The sequence below is a fragment of the Trichosurus vulpecula genome, chromosome 2 (genome assembly GCF_011100635.1).
Source record: "Trichosurus vulpecula isolate mTriVul1 chromosome 2, mTriVul1.pri, whole genome shotgun sequence".
Classification (NCBI taxonomy): Eukaryota; Metazoa; Chordata; class Mammalia; order Diprotodontia; family Phalangeridae; genus Trichosurus; species Trichosurus vulpecula.
The window spans coordinates 168,911,871-168,931,119 of NC_050574.1; the positions used below are offsets into that span (position 1 = coordinate 168,911,871).

Below are 19,249 nucleotides of genomic sequence, written 5' to 3' on the forward strand. Positions count from 1 at the left end.
TACCCATCCTATCACACTCAGCTTATATACTAGCTTTTCCATGAAGCCTTCGGTGATCTGTCCAGTAGTTGGTGATTTTTCCCACTATATGTTTTCTTTGTACCTCTCTTATGCAACTATCCTAGGTTACCTATGTGTCTCATCCTTCTAATTAGATTATAAGCTTCTTGAGGGCAGAGACCATGTCTTAGTCATCTTTGTAAAACCACTCAGTGACTAGTAGCATAATCATTTGCACATATTTGTTGAAAAAAATAAGTGAATGGATGGATGAATGAATAAACTAAATCAGACTGGCCCATCCAAAAAACAAAGAAACAAATAACATTGGCCCTCCCTCCACTCCAATTCCCTCTTGGTTTGATTATCATGGAAAATGTGTTAGCGGGCAGCTGATTGTGTGTGCTGCAAACAAATATTTGTATCCTCCTAAATTAGTAAGATGGGGAGGTATTAGAAAGGATAATGTGGGTAGGGCAATATATATTTGGTGGGACGAGGTAAAACTTTGTGGGAAGGTTGTTTTAATCTACATATCAGACTGCTCCATAGTCACAGACCCTCTCTTACAATCATTAAAAGTTATAAGAAATCAGCTGTGATAAGGTGCACTCAGGAGCTCTATGATGTAGGCTGTGGGAGCAGAAAGGCAGCAAGACAATGCAGACATCCATGGGTATCCATGGGCTGACATTATGAGAAAACTGAACCAAATCATGTGCGAAACCAAACCCAAAGCGGGTGTAATTGTGAGAATTTGAAAAGTTTGGCTCTCTTTGGGATCTCTGAACCTCCAAGGTGCAAACCAGAATGGATGGAATGCCTAAAATTGTAATCTTAGGCAAGATATGTCAATGTACTCATGTTACACTGAAATGAACCTAATGGCGTTTAGGATATTTTCAGTATATATTCTACATATATTTCAATTTCCAGAAGTCACAGACAACTTCCATTCCAAAATCAAACATATTATAGATCTAGCATTAGAATGGACCCTGTTTAGTCTAACCTCTTCATTTTACAGGGAGACAATAGACCCAGAAAACAGAAAGGATATATAACTAATCTAAGGGTATTTAGGTAGCAAGTGGCAAAAGGTAAAATCTAAATTCAAGTCCTTTGCTACAACATACTACTTCAAAACTGTTCACCAGGCAACAAAGATTAATCTTGCTTTACTGGGTACTTCTGTCATTCTTCAATGATGGCAATGCCAAAGGCAGCTACGTACTTCAAAGTTGTTGACAATCAGAAGTGCAATGAAAGCATCATGTCATCCTCCTACCCAAAGATTTCCATGCAAAGATAGATCGGAGGAGCATCTAGCCTGCCGAAGTCTCCTTCTCTGGATATTCAGGTAGAGACAGAATATTTTTAATTTATTTTATTTTTAATTCATGGAATAATACAAGCATTTCCATAACATAGTATAGTTTTTTAGGAAAAGATGATAGCACACGAAACTGCAAATCTATTATGTACAACTTTTTTTTAATATTGCTCTGAAGTCAAAAGATTTGAGCTTAGGTCCCATCTCCACCACTTACTATTTATATTGCCCTGGGAAATCATGAACTGAATATCTTCATTGGAAAAAAGAAAGAATTAAAATATAATAACTGTCATTTATATAGGGTTTTACATGTTGTTGTTCAGTCCTTTCAGTCATGTCCAGCTCTTTGCCACCCTATTTGGGGTTATCTTAGCAAATGCATTGGAGTAGTTTGCCATTTTCTTCTCCAGCTCATTTTATAGATGAGGAATCTGAGGCAAACAGGGTTAAGTGACTTATCCAGGATCAAACAGCTAGTAAGCATCTAAGGCTGGATTTGAACTTGGGTCTTCCTGACTTCCTAGTACTCTGTCCACTGTGCCACCCAGGGTTTTACACATAAATTATTTTATTTGCCATAATAGCCCCTTGGGCTAGTCAGTATAGGCATTAATGGCTCCATGCTATGAATAATAATAAAACTGAAGCTCAGAAAGGTAGTGACCTACCTAGGTTCACACAGATAGCAAGTGGACAAGCCAAGATCCAAACCAAAGCTTTTGACTGCACGTTTAGGACTCTTTCAAGTAAACCACGGTTGTCTCACCCTTTGTATCTCCAATGTTCTGTGAGAGAGGGAGTCTTGCTCCCTGGACTCAGGGTGACTGAAAATACTTTCCTTCTGTCCAAGTGTATTTCTGATAGAGACTGTGCTGGTAACAGGTTGATAGTTCAGAAAATAGGCCAAAGATTAGAAGACTGACCTTCCCAAAAAGTGTGACCTACACTGGAAGGCTGTGTCCTGGGGAACTTACACGATTCCAGTATTTTATCTATTCTGGCTGGCTTTTAGTGTATACTTTCACAGGGCCCTGTCCAGGATTTATACTCTTCACAGACACTGACTCTCCCCTTCAGATTGCCATTTTTTTCCCTCCTAGAGATAGTAATGTTGTGGAAAAGCTTATTGTTTAGTGGAATCTACATGAAAGGCAGATCAAAGTATAATTTTCCTACAGTACAAAGCATATTTTCCCAAGAAAAGGAAAGAGGGTGTTTGGCATCTATGAGCTTAAAGAAAGAGTTGTTTTTTTTCAACATGTTGAGTAGTCATAGGAAAATTATAAGGAGGCATTGGAAAAGAAAAGGGGAAAGAAAAGCTATGCCTTCTACCTTTAGTGACTATAGGTTACATGAGAACAGGGGCCATGTCTTAGATATCTTTATATCTCATCCACACCTCAATATTTTGCACAGTAGGTATTCAACAAATAACAACTGAATGAGTGAACAAATGAAGTCCACAAGAATGAAGTCCACTTAAATTTGGACAGACCTAGGTAGTAACAGAGAGTTTGTAGAGAAGATATTCCATGTAGCTGGACACCTAAGCTCAATATCTGGCAGAAATTAGGTGGGGCCTAAAAGAAATCAGGGATCAGATAGTTAAGAAATTAAGGGAATGAGTAACTTATGACTCTGGTTCCTTAGTTATTTAAACTGCTTCCTTGCTTTTGAAATGATCATTCCTACATCAGGGAAAGGAGTGTGGAGGGCTGGTAAAAATCTTGAAGAGAGACCTTTTCTGCAAGGATAAATTCAAGCATTAATCGCACTCATTTTTTTGGACCCTAAGAAGGCCCACAAGAGACCAGCAGTTCCTCAGGGGTCATGAATGAGACGAACTATGATGCCAAAGAGTGGACAGAGCAAAACATACCCCTGAGATCTCTTTCAAGTGAAAAAGGGAGCATAGCTGACTGATAAGACCATGGGGTCTGAACTGGAAGTTCCTAACTGCCTGGCATCAGGCCACTAACCCTGGCTGCCTCTGAGAGTCAAAGGTTGCATCATACATCAATGGAAAGGTAATTTTTCCTCAATCTGCAATTAGGTCTCATGTTTGACCTATGACCTCCAGCCAATAAGGCATTTGTACTCTCCCGACAGGCAACTCAAAGGAAAATGAATGACTAAAAGCTGAAGGGCATGTGATAGGTTTACTCTAAAAAAAAAAACCTCAAAATCTATTTATTCATTAAAATTCATGCAATTAATAGAACTTATTCATTCCCTCATGTAAACAGATATAGAGCGATGTTTTTCTTAACAATCTATCCATCTCCTAGTCTAGTCCTATCTAAACCATCTACCAACGTCTTGCAAAAGCCAATCTATGTACAGAATCTGTATTGTGTCAATTTCTATATGTATACACATATGTACATATAAATGCTTTTAATATTAACATTTTCTTTTTTACCACAGTAAAAAGTGAAAATTCGATGAACATGTCATATTTGTATTAGTTAACAGATATAGAGTTACATTTGTAAGATCATAGATTCGAAGCTTTGGAATCTATATGATGTATACATACATATACATATTTATATATGTATATGTGTGTAGATAAATGTGTGTGTATGTCTCTCTCTAAAGGACAGGTTCCTGTAGGTCCATCTTCTACTGTGAATTCACAAGGATGACGGGCATACTCGGAGATGCTAATGATGGTAGATTACAGTAGATTACTCTCAAACCTGCTTCTCCTACACCAGGATCTAGAGAGTAGTGACCAAACAATGCACGAGCTCTCCGCCTCAGTTCCTAGCTTTGTCTAGCTCCTCACTTTGTTGGCAGCACCAGGGTTAACCACCCCCCTCCTCACCAGCCCTGCAGAGCAATGATTTCTGTTTTATTTCAGCAAAGGAAGTCTGTGCCTGCCTGATTAGGTTGATGGTTTCCTCTTTTCCCATAACCTCCAGACCCCCATGGCCCAAGTGTTTACTCTCTGAAATAAAAAATCTGCTGGTGTTTTTCTTTTTTTGTGCTAGTGTATTTTGGGAGGACTGCAGGGGTGGGGGGAAGAGAGTTGGAGGGGAATGAACACACCTCCTCCCTCTCTCTCCCACTTCCCCCTCCCCACCCCAATTCTTTTCCAGCTGCAGGCTCAGTGCTGAGACCCCTGGCTACAGTGCAAGAAAGAAACTTATTAATGAGGGAGTTTGGTCTCCTGCTTCAGCAGCTATAAACACAGCGAACATCTGGAGAGAGAGTAAGAGTCTCCATGCTGCCAGACACTGAGAAAAACAGGCTGTTTCCAAGATTCCATCCCCCACACACTCCATCTCACTCCCACCCCCCTACACTTACACACACTCCTCTCTGCTGAACTTCAGCTCCTCATATCAACCACCCAGCCAATGATTTCCATTCACAGACAGATCTGAGCAGCATCCAGCCTGCTGAAGTCTCCTTGTTGCTCTACTCTGGCTTCTTAGCCAGAGCCAAGTGTCTCTGACTTCAGTGAACACCATCTTCCATGCTCAGCCCCCATGTATAAGAGTACAAGGGAGGGGTCAAACTGCTTGAATCAAATAAGGACTCCATGCCCTAGGGACTTTTTCCCAACGAGGACTAAATATTTGTGGTTTGAAAAAGTTAAGAGAACTTCAATCCCCCCTTCCACCCTCCCAGTCCCCCTTATTCCCCTAGGAGTTCCAGGCAGTTGCTGTTGAGTCCCAGGGTTTTGAGAAATAGCCATCAGGGGATGTGTAAGCAAGAATCCAATGATTTAATTCTAGATCTGCCTACCAAAGATAGACTCTTAGAGGAGTCACTTTCTGGGCCTTGATTTCCTCCAATGCTTTTGAAATTTTGTAATGTTACAGAGTCATTACTCTACCAGTCTCTCTCCCTTAAGGCCATGACTTAATCACTCTTCTCTTTCTTGTCCCCACTGTGGTTCCTTTTTCTTTCATTTAAAAAAAATGGGACCCAGTACACAGGGAGTGGCAAAGCCACTAGCTGAGTGTCAGCAAATTAGCCATGGACAGTGGCCTGAGGCTTGGAGAAAAGCCATTTCCAGACTACATTAAAAAAAGGGAAAAGAAAGGGGATTGGCAGCCTGTTTGGAGGTAAGAGAGAGCAGAAAGTAGGTTTTCCTGATCTAGCCTGACATTTCCCAGTCCCTGCTGTTTTCTCGAATCCAAGTAAAGTAGCTAAATGAAACAACACTTTTTTCCAAAGGATCTAATGCCCTTTAGCTCATGCTGAGAATTTCTAAAGCAGTAGGTGCTAGTAAAATGATCCTGAAAACAGGTACCAGCCCACATGCCCAGGGCCTTAAAGAAATTAAAATAAGTCAAATGAAAATGAAGGCAAGTTATTCTCTCTTCTGTTTTAGATTGATTTTCATGAAAAATCAAGATGTCAAGGAAAACCTTGAATGTGTTCACAACAGACAGATATGCATTTTATTCTTCATTCTGCGAAGTGGGGAAGCAAACGCTGAACCTATGACGTATTTTATACAAGGGCACTGGATTGGAAGTCAGAAGATCTGGGTCTGAATCCTATCTCTTTCATTTGATGCTTCTGTGATGGTCCCACATCACAAACTGCCTTTTGGACTTCTCAAATCATAGACATCTATTTTAAAGTCAACATGTCCAAAACAGAACTCCTTTCCCACCAATCTCTTCCCCTCTTCCCAACTTCTCTATTATCATCAAGGGCAAAACCATCATCCCTGATGCCCAGGCTTATGACCTGGTGATCATCCTCTAGTTCTCATTTGTACTCACCCTAAATACCTAATCCGTTTCCAAATCTTGTCATTTCTGTTTCATAACATCAATACCTCCTTATCTCCACTTCCACAGACACAATTCTGGTTCGGGGCCTCATCACCTCTTGCCTCCACTATTTGCAAGAGCTTTTTAATCAGTCTCTTGCTTCAAGCTTCTCACTCCAATCCATCTTCCACTCAGCTGCCAAATTAATCTTCCTAAAACATAGGTCTGATCATGCCACCTCCCCCATTCAATACACTCCAGTGACTCCCCAGTAACTCTAAGGCCAAATATAAAATCTCTTTGACATTGAAAGCTTTTCACACCTTAGCCCCTTCCAACCTTTCCAGTATTCATATACCTTAGTCCTGCCATGACCTCTATACCTCTGACCTTTTTGCTGTTACTTGCACATGACATTCCATCTGACACTACCTTTCATCTACTCTGAATATATCTTGTAAGTACCCAGTTATTTGGAAGCTTTTCCCTCATTAGGACATGAACTGCTTGGGGGCAGTGCCTTTTTTCTTTTCTTTTTTTTTGTATCCTAGGCACATGCCACTACAAAAAGTACTTACCAGATGCTTTCTGATTCACTGACTTAGTTTGGACAAACTGCAATTTCTCTATATTCCAGTTTCCTCATGTCTAATAAAATAGGCTAATCTAGATGACCTTAAAAGGGCCTTCCAGTTCGAAGCCCACTGAATTCCTCTAATGAAGAAGAGACATTCCAGCAACCAATACTTGATTTTCAGAAGCTTCGTTATCATATGTAAAAATAATACAGGAGAATTCTAGGCTACATTCCAAGATACATTGAGCAGGGTAATTCTCTCCCTCCTCCTCTTCAAAGAGACATGTAACACTACTGCCATTTCATCCATCTTTGGGATACTTCAGAATCTCTGGTTTAAGCTCCATCCAGTGGCATAGTTCAGATGGTTCCAGCCCTTTTCCCAGGGGATAGACAATAAAAGACCTGAGAGTTCATCTCTTCCTTAGGGATTCCTCTAGGTTCAGATATAGCCTGTCTGAATAGTCTGTGCCTGAGAGATCACCACCAGCTTCTCTTACTCTAACCCAGTTTCAAGGGGACCAAAACTTCCTCCAATTCAGACTGACCTTATTAAGGGGGATTTTATTGCCAGAGGATACGTTAATTGAGAAATCATTGTACCAAAGAATGCTCAAATCAAAATGTTTCTTGAAAACAGCTTTCAAACTAGTTACTTTGATCTAATCTCAGAGTTCAAATGACTTCATTTAGGATACTCTGCCAGCCTACAAGGGAACATGATGTAGTGAAAAGAATTCTGGATTTGAAGATAAAGGACCTAGATTCAAATACTGGTCCTGCCACTTTTTACCTGCGTGACTTGGAGTAAGTCACTCAACCACTCCGAGCCTCATTTTCTTTATCTATAAAATGTGAGGGTCAGACTAGATGAGGTCTTTGCCAGGTCACAATCTAGGGACCTATTACTTCTCTACAGAGACACAAGCAAACCTCAACAGCCCTGGAGTGCAAACAACAAGAGACCTGCTTCCAAGAAAAAAGAACTTGAAATAGGGTTGGAAAAGGATAAAATGGTAGAAGAGTTATGCAAAACATGAACAGATATCCTCAGCAGAGACAGTTAAAAACACCATTCATAAAACCCCAGATCTGTCCTGAGATGGTCAGTTGAAAGAACCAACGTGCTATCAGAATAAACATTTCCAAGCAAGGTGATTCTCTATTTAACAAGTCTCTCTGGCATCACATTCAGATTCTTACACACTTAAAAGCCAGACTGTAGGAGTCTGTTTGTCCTTCTGAGGTGTTCCACCTGGTTTTTGAGAGCCTTTTCCAAACACTCGCCCAATTTTGATCTCCCCCAGCCGTCCAGCCATCTGAGAAGACTCCAGAAGAGACTGTGAGCTTAGACACTTGAGACATCTCCTGCTCCTGAACTCTCAGTTTATTTGGGAAAGGAATTCTTTCTTTCTGGAATTTTACTAGTGAGTTTTTAAAAAGGAGAAACTAGTCATCATGCAATATAAAGCCACCTGCTTGTTGAATCTACCTTCTACTCAAAAATATCTGACATGTTCTGCCTGAGATTTTTTCTCTAGCTAAATACTCTTTCCCGCTGGACTAAGAATTATATTTTGAAAAAAAAAAGAATTATATTTGGGAAAGTACCATTTTGTCTTCATCCTCTACATTTCCTTATCATGCCCAATATAGGGCAGCTAGGTGGTTCAGTGGCTAAAGTGTGGGCCTGGTGTCAGGAAGATTCATCTTTCTGAGTTCAAATCTGGTCTCAGATACTTACTAGCTATGTGATCCTGGGCAAGTCGCTTAACCCCATTTGCCTCAGTTTCCTCATCTGTAAAATGAGCTGGAGAAGGAAATGGAAAACTACTCCAGTACCTTTGCCAAGAAAACCCCAAAGAGGTCAAGAAGAGTTAGACACAAATGAACAACAATAGGACCCTACCCACAAAAGTTCTCAATGCATCAATGACTGATTTTCGGAAAGAATGGAATACAGGCATTACTTAAAACATGTGTCCAGATACTTCAAAACAAATTATAGATAGAAAGAAAAGAAGAAAAAAGAGCAGGAGGAGAAAAAGCTTTGAATTTGGATCACTCTTTTGAGAAGAGAGCAATTACAGCTTTTCAGTGCAGTGAAACAGCAAAAACCATATTATAACTGGAAGGGAGAAAAATTCACTTACAACCTAGAATGATTTTCATTCTGGTGGCAACAAAAATGAAGCTAGGGTCCTAAGTTAATTCTCTTGGGGCAGGGAGTGGGGAGCAGGGAGTTAGTTAGCTTCATCCAATTTAATCCAGAAATTATTCTTTCTTTTCCATGACCACACAATAAACCCCAACCCTAACCAGTCAATTTTCAAGTGCATGTTTTGGTTACAAGGAAGTCCCAATTGGTGTGGATCAGTAAGTGAAATATAACTCCCCTTGCCTTTTCTAGGAAACTATTGAAAGACATTTCACACTGATGGTTAATTAATAGTGTTTTCTTCCTGTAATAACATTATCATCATTATCAATGTCAAAATAAAAAGTAAGCTCCCTGAGGGCAGGTTTTGTTTCAGGTTTTTGTCTTTTGAACTCCCAATGCCTAATACAGGGCTTTCCCAGTAGTAAGCACTTTCAAATGTTAAGTTGAATTGAACTGTATGTCGTCACCTGACACATCATTAGCAGATCCAATATGTTCAGGGAGTTCGGCTGGAACTCAGGATACCACCTGTACTCCAACACCAATTCTGAAATAATTGTTTGACCCCAAATAAGTTGGAATCTTCTTTGGGCCCCCAGGTCCTCCATCTGTAAACTACTTACCATAAACTGTGTCTCTTTCTAAATAGAGTTGTAGCGTGAAAGCGCCATGCTGCTAAGTGAGAGGGAATGGCAATGGTGTCTTGGAGGAATGGTATAAGGAACTGATATAAAAATGAATAATGACAGCATAAACTTATTACTGTGGAGCTAGAGTGAGATCCCTTGTCATGAGGGGTAGAGGAAGGGAAGAGAGGAGTACAGGGTCAGTAGGATCCACTCCAGGCAGACTATAAACAGAAACAGACTTTGCAGCCGTGTCTTGTGTAAGGGGCTCCATTGATTCACAAGGCTCCCGACTGAGGGATGACGAGAAGCTGAGATAGAAAGGGCCCATTCATTCATGAGGAACTCCTGGGCTCAGCCTCCATTGGTTCTTGCTAATGGCTCCAGGCTGATGGGGGGGTGGGGTGGGGGGGAAGAGGCTGGGAGAGGGTAAGGGAAGGAGGAGATAGAAATGAAAGAAAATGATGACTACAAGATTGTCATGAAGAAATGTACAGCTGCACAGGCGACTGCATGCAAATGTGGCTTCTTTATTTAGCCCTATAGTTAATGTCCTCAGATTCATCTTTCTTTCTCCCTTTCTTGTTGTTTTTGCCTATCCCCCTCCCCTTGTCTTTTTCTAGGTCTCTACATCTCCCTTGATTTTTTTCTTTTTCCTTTTATTCATTGGGTCAATTTTTAATGTTTTCTCTTCCCCTTCATTTTTTCATTATCCACCTCTCCCTTCTACATCCACCCTTATTGTCGGTCCAATTCTACATGTCTTCTTTCTCTCTATATCCCTCGCCTTATAGCTTTTCTCTCCCTCTGTCTTTGTATTTCACTCAGTCCCACATTTTTATCTACTACTCTTCTAGTCATGTTTTAGCACATTGCAGCTCCCCATCTCTCTCTGTCTCTATCTGATTCTCTCTCTCTCTCTCTCTCTCTCTCTCTCTCTCTCTCTCTCTCTCTCTCTCTCTCTCTCTCTCTTCCCCTTCTGTTTCTCTCCCCTCAAATGCCCTATCTCCCTTGAGTCTAAACTCTTTGTGAATTAAGAGAAGAGGAAAAGAGGAAGAGAAAGTTACAATGAGAGGGCCTAATCATTCTTCAGTGACCCCCTCCTGTTGGGTATTCCAGTCATCAACAGATGTGCAGTCCCTGTGAAAAGAAGTCCATTCATCCCTTCTTGAAGGGGAGTAGGGGTGGGGAGGAGGAGTGGCCATGAGACTGAGGCTGAGAAGGAGACTGGAGTTATAAATAGGATAAAAGAGAATGAAAAAATGTGGAATATTTCTCTCTCTCTCTCTCTCTCCCTCTCCCTCTCTCTCTTCCTCTCTCTTCTCCCTCTCTCTCCCTCTCTCCCTCCCCCTTCTCTTTATCCCCAACTTCAGGAAAATGTGCTATAGCTGAAGGAGTCATTGGTTTGGTCCATGTCTTCACCTCCCTTCCCCACATACCACTACCAGCCCCTTTCCCAACTTATGCCCAACCATTCAGAGAACTGAAAAGCAGCCCAAATAAATTCATGCCCCTCCTTTCTCTGTACAGCTCTAATAGAGGAGAAGGAAAGATCACACAGGACCAAGACCATGGTCAATTTTTCATCTATTAGATGGAGCCTTGGATGGAGGGAGGCATTTCCGTTCTGTTCACAGCAGAGACTGCCCCCAACTGGCTAGGGTTACATCTCCAGTGGAAGTTTGGTGGCATTTCTGAGCCACAGTCCATGTTGTCTTACTTGAGAAATAGTTATCACTCTGGTAAAAGAGGATTCCTGCACCACTGCCCCCTCCCCCAGCTTGAGCACCTCCAGGTGACTCCAATGTCCAAAAACAAGTCACCTGTAGAGAGGAACATGTGCTAGGATACTTTACAGTAATAACAATGCCTCACTCTTTAAAAGCAATTTCATCCTGAGATGTCTTGTGTAGTTCATATACATTACCTTATGCATTCTCTTGTGAACCCTTCACCCTTTAGAAAACTTATGGGGAGAGAATGTTAAATCAGTCCCACCTCATTTGAGAAAGATGAAGGAAGTTTCTTTGCCATGAAATGACAGCAGGACTGTCAAGTGTTTAGTTGGGAGAGATAGCATTTTGATTCCTGCTAGAATGTAGGTCTGGGTAGAGTTATAGCACCAGCCAGGACAAGAGCTCCAAAGATCTAAGAGATGAAAGATAGATATGGTAGGAAAGCTTCAACCTTTGTCACAGAAAGAGAAATGAACTCAAGCCTTCTAGTATTGATTTGGCTTAGGAAACATGAACATAATTACCCTTTTTCTGGGGGTATGTTATTAAAAGTTAATTTTCTTAAAGAACTCCAGTTCCTAGGTTCTGAGTCTAATCTAGGAACTTGTTCGATATCCTCTCATCAGCTAGGATAGAGCATCGGGCCTGAGACTAGGAAGACATAGGTACAAATCCAGCTTCAGACACTGGCTGTGTGAACCTGCATATGTCACTTAACCTCTGTTTGTCTCAGTTTCTTCAACTGTAAAATGGTTGCTAAGAGTAGTGCCTAGCTCCAAAGCTGTGAAAATCAAATAAGATAATATTTATAAAACACTTAGCAAAGTTCCTGGCATATAGTAAGTGCTTAATAAATGCTTGGTCCCTTCCCAGCATCCCCATGTAATAAGTAGATATCTAGGACTTTTATATCTGGGTTACACAGAGAGGAAATGACAGGTCAGGAACTTCAAATTGACCAAGTAAGATAATGTATGTACAGGGCTAGGTAAACCTTAATTGAAGGGCTATATAATTGTCAGCTATTACCACCACCACCATTATCATCTTCTTCATAGCAACAGGCAGGATATTATAACCCAGGGTGCTTGTCTCCCCGTCTAGGGTTCAGTCCATGTGGCATCTTTGCTCTTTTATGTGACTAAAACAGTTATCGTTTGACAACAACTCATCATTTTAAAAGCCAACAAGAGTTAATGGGGCAGAAAAACAGGGCTCCTATAATCCAGTATCATGTTATTTCTGCTTTGGGCTGAGAAACTGGCAATCAGAAAAAAGGATATAATTGATCCTCAAGTATTACAGCATCTTGACCTATCTTTCCATCCTTCCTTCTTGGCCTCCTTCTCTTCTCCCCCCTCTCTTCTCTCACTGTCATTCATTCTCTCTTCTTCCATCATTCCTTCCTACTTCTCCCTCTTCCACTCCATGCCTCTAGATGCATGTCTCTCTGTCTCTCTTTCTCTCTCTGTCTCTGTCTCTGTCTCTCTCTCTCTCTCTGTCTCTCTCTCTCTCTCTCTCTCTCTCTCTCTCTCTGTCTGTCTCTCTCTCTCTCTCTCTCTCTCTCTCTCTCTCTCTCTCGTATTTTTTCTACAGCAAACTGTGAATTTAATTTTTTGTTTTAAATATACCTGAGTTCAATTTTTAAAAATATGAGCCATTCCCCAATTGATAAATGATCAAAGGATATGAACAGGCAATTTTCAGAAGAAAAATCAAAGCTATCAATAGTCACATGAAAAATGCTCCAAATCACTATTAATTAGACAAGTGCATATTAAAACAATTCTGAGGTACCACCTTATACCCATTAGATTGGCTAACATGACAGAAAAGGAAAATGGCAAATGCTGGAGGGCATATGGAAAAATTGTGACATTAATGCACTTTTAATGGAGTTGTGAAGTAGTCCAACCATTCTGGAAAACAATTTGGAACTATGCCTAAAATACTATAAAACTGTGCATACCCAGGTACTAGGTCTATATCCCAAAGAGATAAAAGAAAAAAATTACATACAAAAATATTTATAGCAGCAGCTCTTTTTGCGGTGGCAAAGAATTGGAAATTAAAGGGATGCTCATCAATTGGAGAATGGTTAAACAAGTTGCAGTATTTCATTATGACGGAATACTATTGTGCTGTAAAAAAATAACAAAGGGAATGGTTTCAGAAAAAACCTGAGAAGACTCCAATGAACTGATTCAAAGTAAACAGAACCAGTAGAACATTGAATGCAATAACAACAATATTGTAATGCTAATCAACTTTGAAAAACTTGTCTACTCTGATTAATACAATGATCTGAGACACTACTAAAGGCCTCATGATGAATAATGCTATCCACTTCCAGAGGGAGAGATTATGATCTCTAAGTGCAGACTGAATTTTTTTTTCAATTTCTTTATTTTTCTTGCTTTTTTTGCATCATGGCTAATGTGGAAATATGTTTTGCATGACTTCACATGTATAATGGGTATCACATTCCTTGCTTTCTTAATATATGAAGGAAGGAGTGGAGGGAGGGAAAGAATTTGGAACCCAAAATTTTTAAAAATTAATGTTAAAAAATAAACGAATGCATTTTTCAAAAAATAGAAGTTCCTAACTGCAGATCTGTGTAGAACATGGGCACATTGGATCAAAACATACTGTTGGGTTTTACAGATATTTTCACTGACTTTTTCCCCAAGATGAATTCCTTAGAGTGAAGTGTAAGCACTATGCAGAATAAAATAAAAATGTAACTCAGTAATTGAGATGACCTGAGGAGAAAATTCAGGTTTTGCTTGTGAGACTTAGGGCTTGCTTACTTCATTTAACACTATGCTGTCATGACCACCTCTAATGTAATCCCCTAGTCCTCTCAACTCAGGAATTCATGATCAGTGAAGTGAAACAAGCAGATAAAGAGTGCAATGTGTTTTATGAGATGCCACAATCAAAATGAAAGTAGCCCTAAGCATCTAGAATCTCTGGCCTTCCACTTCTCACAGGTCAGCAAATCATCCAATTATAATCCTACAAAGCATTCTGACTCTACAACCCAGATTCTACTTTTCAAAAAGGTGATGAAATGTTTGCTTAAATATCGACCTCCTTGGGCAGATCCAACAAGCCATAAGGTGGAGGGAAGTACTTCCTACGTTTCCTAGTAGGCATATTTAGCTACACCTGTCAATTAAGCAAATCTCTAAACCCCCTACCCTAACCCCTCCCCACATTCCCCGCCCCCCATATAAATGATCCATCTATATTTTTCTTTATTCATGTACCAATTAATTGGTGGCAAAAAAAAACCCTGCTAAATCTTTCTATCACCAGCCAAATTGGAATTGGTATAAGTCATAAAAACAATCATGTACTACACTACTGGAAAATTGATCTTTGAGACCATTTTAGTTAAAGCAGCCTCAGTGGATACAACTAAAACTTAATCCTCCTACCACCAGAGGGTGAATATTCCCAACGCATTAATCAGATCTACTTCTGTCCAACTGATAGAAACAGTGTCCATGACCACATAAACCACAGAATTCTTCCTCACCTTAGTACTTCCTTTGGAAAGGCCATTCCAGAGATTAGGAGCCTTATTACATGTTTGTTGTTTTTCCTAACCTGGTCTCTTTCCCTAGATCCTTTTTTCATTGCTCCTACCTGTTCCACAGTGTTCAAGGCCAGTAGGAACTTCCTGAGTGGCCATCTCCTCCCAGAATGGGTAACATGCTCTCTGCTGGAAGCAACTAGATTGGAAGCCACAGGCCATCCGGGGATCTTCATAGGTGTTGACAGGTCCTTGTCTCTGTGCCCAAGAGGAAAAAAATGTCTTATTAGAAATAGGAAAGTGTCTTTAATTAACAGTGGAGCAGACGCTTCATTTGGGTACAAATCCAAGCTCAGCTTTTTTTCCCTATTTAAACTTCGACAAATTTCTTTATTTCTCTAGGCCTTAATTTCTTCATTTCTAAAGGGAATAATAGCCATTACAGTCTCATCTAGCTTTAATTCCCAAATCATCCACTATATCTGGATAGGGACATAATAGTTATAACAGTTCACATCTATGTAACCTGTGCCTCCTTCTTCCTCTCCCACTCCCATTTTCTCTCCCTCCCTCTCTTATATATGTATGTACACATGTATGTACATACATAGATGCACATATATGTGTATGGGTACACACAAACACACATATGTATATACATACACCCAAATATATACACATACATGTATGTATGTATGCATGCATGTATGTATATATTTAGACAGCAGGAGTAGAGTTAGGAAGACTTGAATTCAAATGTGACCTCTGATACTCACTAGCTGTGTGACCCTGGGCAAGTCACTTAACCCTGTTTGCCTCAATTTCCTCACCTCTAAAATGAGGTGAGGAAGGAAAAGCAAACTGCCCTAGATCTTTGTCAAGAAAACCCTAAATGGGATCACGAAGAGTCAGACACAACTGAAAAGGCTCAACAACAACAACCAAAGAGTAATGTATTATAAAAATATTACATGACCCCTTGCTTCATATAGTGAAAGTATCATTACCCACCCTTTTTGTATATGAATAAATAAAGACCTTGCCAACCAGAGTCCTCGCATATATAGTGAAAGTATCATTACCCACCCTTTTTGTATATGAATAAATAAAGACCTTGCCAACCAGAGTCCTCGCATTCATTGTATTTGCATACCTAGTGCCTAACCCCGAGGCTAGCATACAGTAAGTGCTTAATAAATGTTTGTTGATTGAATGGTTGATTAGGTAAGTTGCCCAAGGCTAGATAGCCCAACTAATACAGAAACACAGTTCTTCTGACTCTAGACAGAGTTCTTGGCTCCTCCAGTGTAGTTTCTCCCAAGGAAGCCCCAGAAGTGTGGTTCGGTGACAAAGATCTCTGAGTCTGAAGTTGAGGACCTGGGTTTAAATCTTGGCTCCATTGCTCACTACTTGTGTGGTCTCAAGCGAGTCAATTAACCTTGGCTTCAGTTTTGTCATCTGTGAAATGAGTGGGTTGGACCAGACTGATCTCTCTCTAAGATCACTCCCAGCTTTAAAGCCAGGAGCCTAGGCTGTAAATTTGTCCCTAGCTTTCAGTTTAGGGGATAGAGTTGGCCATTAACACAAGGCAAGGTTGACTGATAACATTAATGATTTTTTAAAGTAATCATGAAAGTCTAGGTCTAAAAACTACTCTGGGTATCACAGCGTCCATGCCACCTTCCTACAGGTGGTGTCGCACCTGGGTAATCTCAGATGGATGAATGTCACCTTGCTCTGGAACAGCTTTAGAAACTTGAATGCCACAAGTGTGGAGAGCTTGGCCTGGAGGGCTGGAGGACCTGGCTTCAGGTCCCATCTCCAACATATACAGTTATCCCTTCCACATCGAGAGGGTTAGGGCCACAACACTCCCTCCATTTGGAAAATCGATGTAAAACTTTTTGGCCCTCCCTTCATACCAGAGAAGATGCCTGATTTTTTTCTTTTTTCTTTTATGGGGTGTTTACAGCATCTTATTGTAAAATTTGGGTTGGCATTATACAGTACTATACATATATTTTATGCTTTTCTGGGTTTCTAAACTTTTTCTGTGTCATCTGCTAGCCTTCACATGTCATCTGAAGCTTCCTCAAAGCTCCCCCAAAATTCCCATTTCTTATGCTGGCTCATGATATATCGAAATAGCAAAACCCCGAGGGGGAAAGTCATGCCGTGAAAAGGATAACAATACTGGCTATGTGACCCTGGGCAAGTCAATTAACCTCTCAATGCTTTAGGCAATTCTCTAAGACTCTGAAATGCAGAGAAAGTGCTAAGTTGCATGAGTTAAGGGATTTTCCTCACATGAGAGTTCCCTATCCCCTAGAAATTCTAGGCCTAAATTCTGGTGTTGGTAAATTGTTTCAATATCATACAAATTACTGAGTGCCCAAGGCTCCAAGAAAGGAAATCTAATAGTAATAGAAATGATGAACAGATAATTTATGTAAAGCAGTCTGCAAACCTCAAAGTGATATTTAAATGTTAGCTATTATTTTTGTTGTGCTTTAGAGTTGGAGAAATAATGCTGCTCTAAGAATCGTATGGTAGAAAAATGACACAATTTTTAGTTCTGATTCTGCTAAGGTACATCCCTGAGCCTCTAGGTAGTGCAGTGGGTAAAGTACCAGACATGGAGTGAGGAAGATCTGAATTCAAGTTTGACCTCAGACACTTACTAGCTGTGTGACCCTAGGCAAGTCACTTAACCCTATTTGCTTCAGTTTCCTTATCTGTAAAATGAGCTGAAGGAGGAATTGGTAAACCACTCCAATATCTTTGCCAAGAAAACCCGATGGACAGTATGGTCCAAAGGATCACAAGAGTCAGAAGTCATGAACAACAATGAAAACTGAAGAAAGGTGAGGTTGGATAGCAGTTACATAATGTCTAAACTATGTAATAAAGGATACCTTTCCTGACATTCAATCCACTTCTTAGGTTTTTATCAAAGCATCTGCTTTGATGGGACTGATGGAACCTTTCAATTCTCTTATCCTAATGCAGTGATTGTTCCCCCTTTTTTTTCTTGAGACACTCTCTCCAGTGACTGAATGCCTTACTGATTGAGATCTACCACCTCCTTCCCTCAGGGCAGGGTTTGGGAGTTTTATGGGACACATACCAGTGACTCTGGACTTCATAGAGATTTTTTTTTTCTTAGGTTCCTAGGGATAAATGAATCAATGACTATCCATAATAAAATAAAGGGAGGAGTCCAAGGGAAGAAGGGAGGAGAGAAAGAGCCAAGGGAAGAAGGACAAGTGAGAACAGGGGTCTGACTTATGCTAGAGTACATTACTCCTCTTCCTACCCACCCACCCCTCCCCTAACCCCCACCCCAACATCCTAATGCTGGGATAGATCTGTCATTGATCCCATTAAAGCAAGGAAAGTAAGGTGTGAATAGGCTTAACAGTCTAGGGGTGGTGGTGGTCAGATAGGTTATTTACATCTCAAAAAAGTAACAACCAGTAAATCTCTAGTATGTATGTATGTATGCATGGAGAGAGAGAGAGAGAGAGAGAGAGAGAGAGAGAGAGAGAGAGAGAGAGAGAGAGAGAGAGATTTAGAATATAGCCTTCTAAAGGTCAACTATTTCCCCCCCCCTTCTCCAGAGCTTAGCCAAACGCCTAGAATGCATTAGATGCTTAATAAATGCTTGTTGCTTGGTCAACAGTTCCCTTCCCTACCTCCAATTTCCAATGGTCTAAATTTCCAGGGCACAGAACTTCTAGTTTACCTAACCTACCGCTATCAAGAGTTTGGAGAAAGACTGAGAAGGAGGAGGGGGAGGAGGAGGAAGAGGAAGAGAACTGTCCCCTTTTCCCCACACTAACTAGCCCTGCCTGGGAACAAAATACATGGACTATTTATTTTTTAGTAAGATGAAGTCTCTCTCCATTCACTCTCCTCCCCTACACACCTCAGCTAGTGCCTTTGCATGCACAGGATGGAATAAAAACAGAAGGGGAGAAAGTTCAGGTTGACTATGAATTCCAAAAAATAAATGACAAGCAAAGACAACGACTATGAAAGGAAAATCCCCTAAGAAATACAAATTTTAAAACTTGAACTCTATAAATTCAGAATTTGAGGTCATCCTGATAGCAGTCAGGATGAAGTTCACGCTTTCAGTATTCATTAATTCAGCAAACATCAATTGAACACTTACTTGTGTGCAAGTTTTTTGGGATATGCAAATCTCATTAATAACTCAATGAGTATATAGTGTATATAATATAGGTATATTGAGTATATATTATATATTACAAATTTATAATATATATCATATATTGAGTATATATTATAACTAGAACTACAGAGATAAACCACAAGATTCACAGTCCCTGACCTCAAGGAGTTTAAATTCATAGAACTGAAAATGACCTGAGAGAGAATAAGATTTAAGGTGAAAATGAACATTTAATGATTGTCTAACCAAATTCTCTCGTTTTATGGATGGGGAAACTGAGGCCCAGAGAGATAAAATTAATTTTCCAAAGTCACACAGGTAAGAAATAAGTG

At 40.2% G+C, this 19,249-nt stretch overlaps 1 protein-coding gene across 2 annotated transcripts in view; it reads right to left on the minus strand.

Moving 5' to 3' along the window:
• The window catches only part of ETS1 (ETS proto-oncogene 1, transcription factor), a 196,721-nt gene that overhangs the window by 121,315 nt on the left and 56,157 nt on the right, over positions 1 to 19,249 (minus strand). For both annotated transcript variants that reach the window (XM_036744416.1, XM_036744415.1), the window contains exon 3: positions 14,833 to 14,977. In XM_036744416.1, coding sequence (XP_036600311.1) covers positions 14,833 to 14,977 — 145 coding nt within the window. The remainder of the gene's footprint in view (positions 1 to 14,832; positions 14,978 to 19,249) is intronic.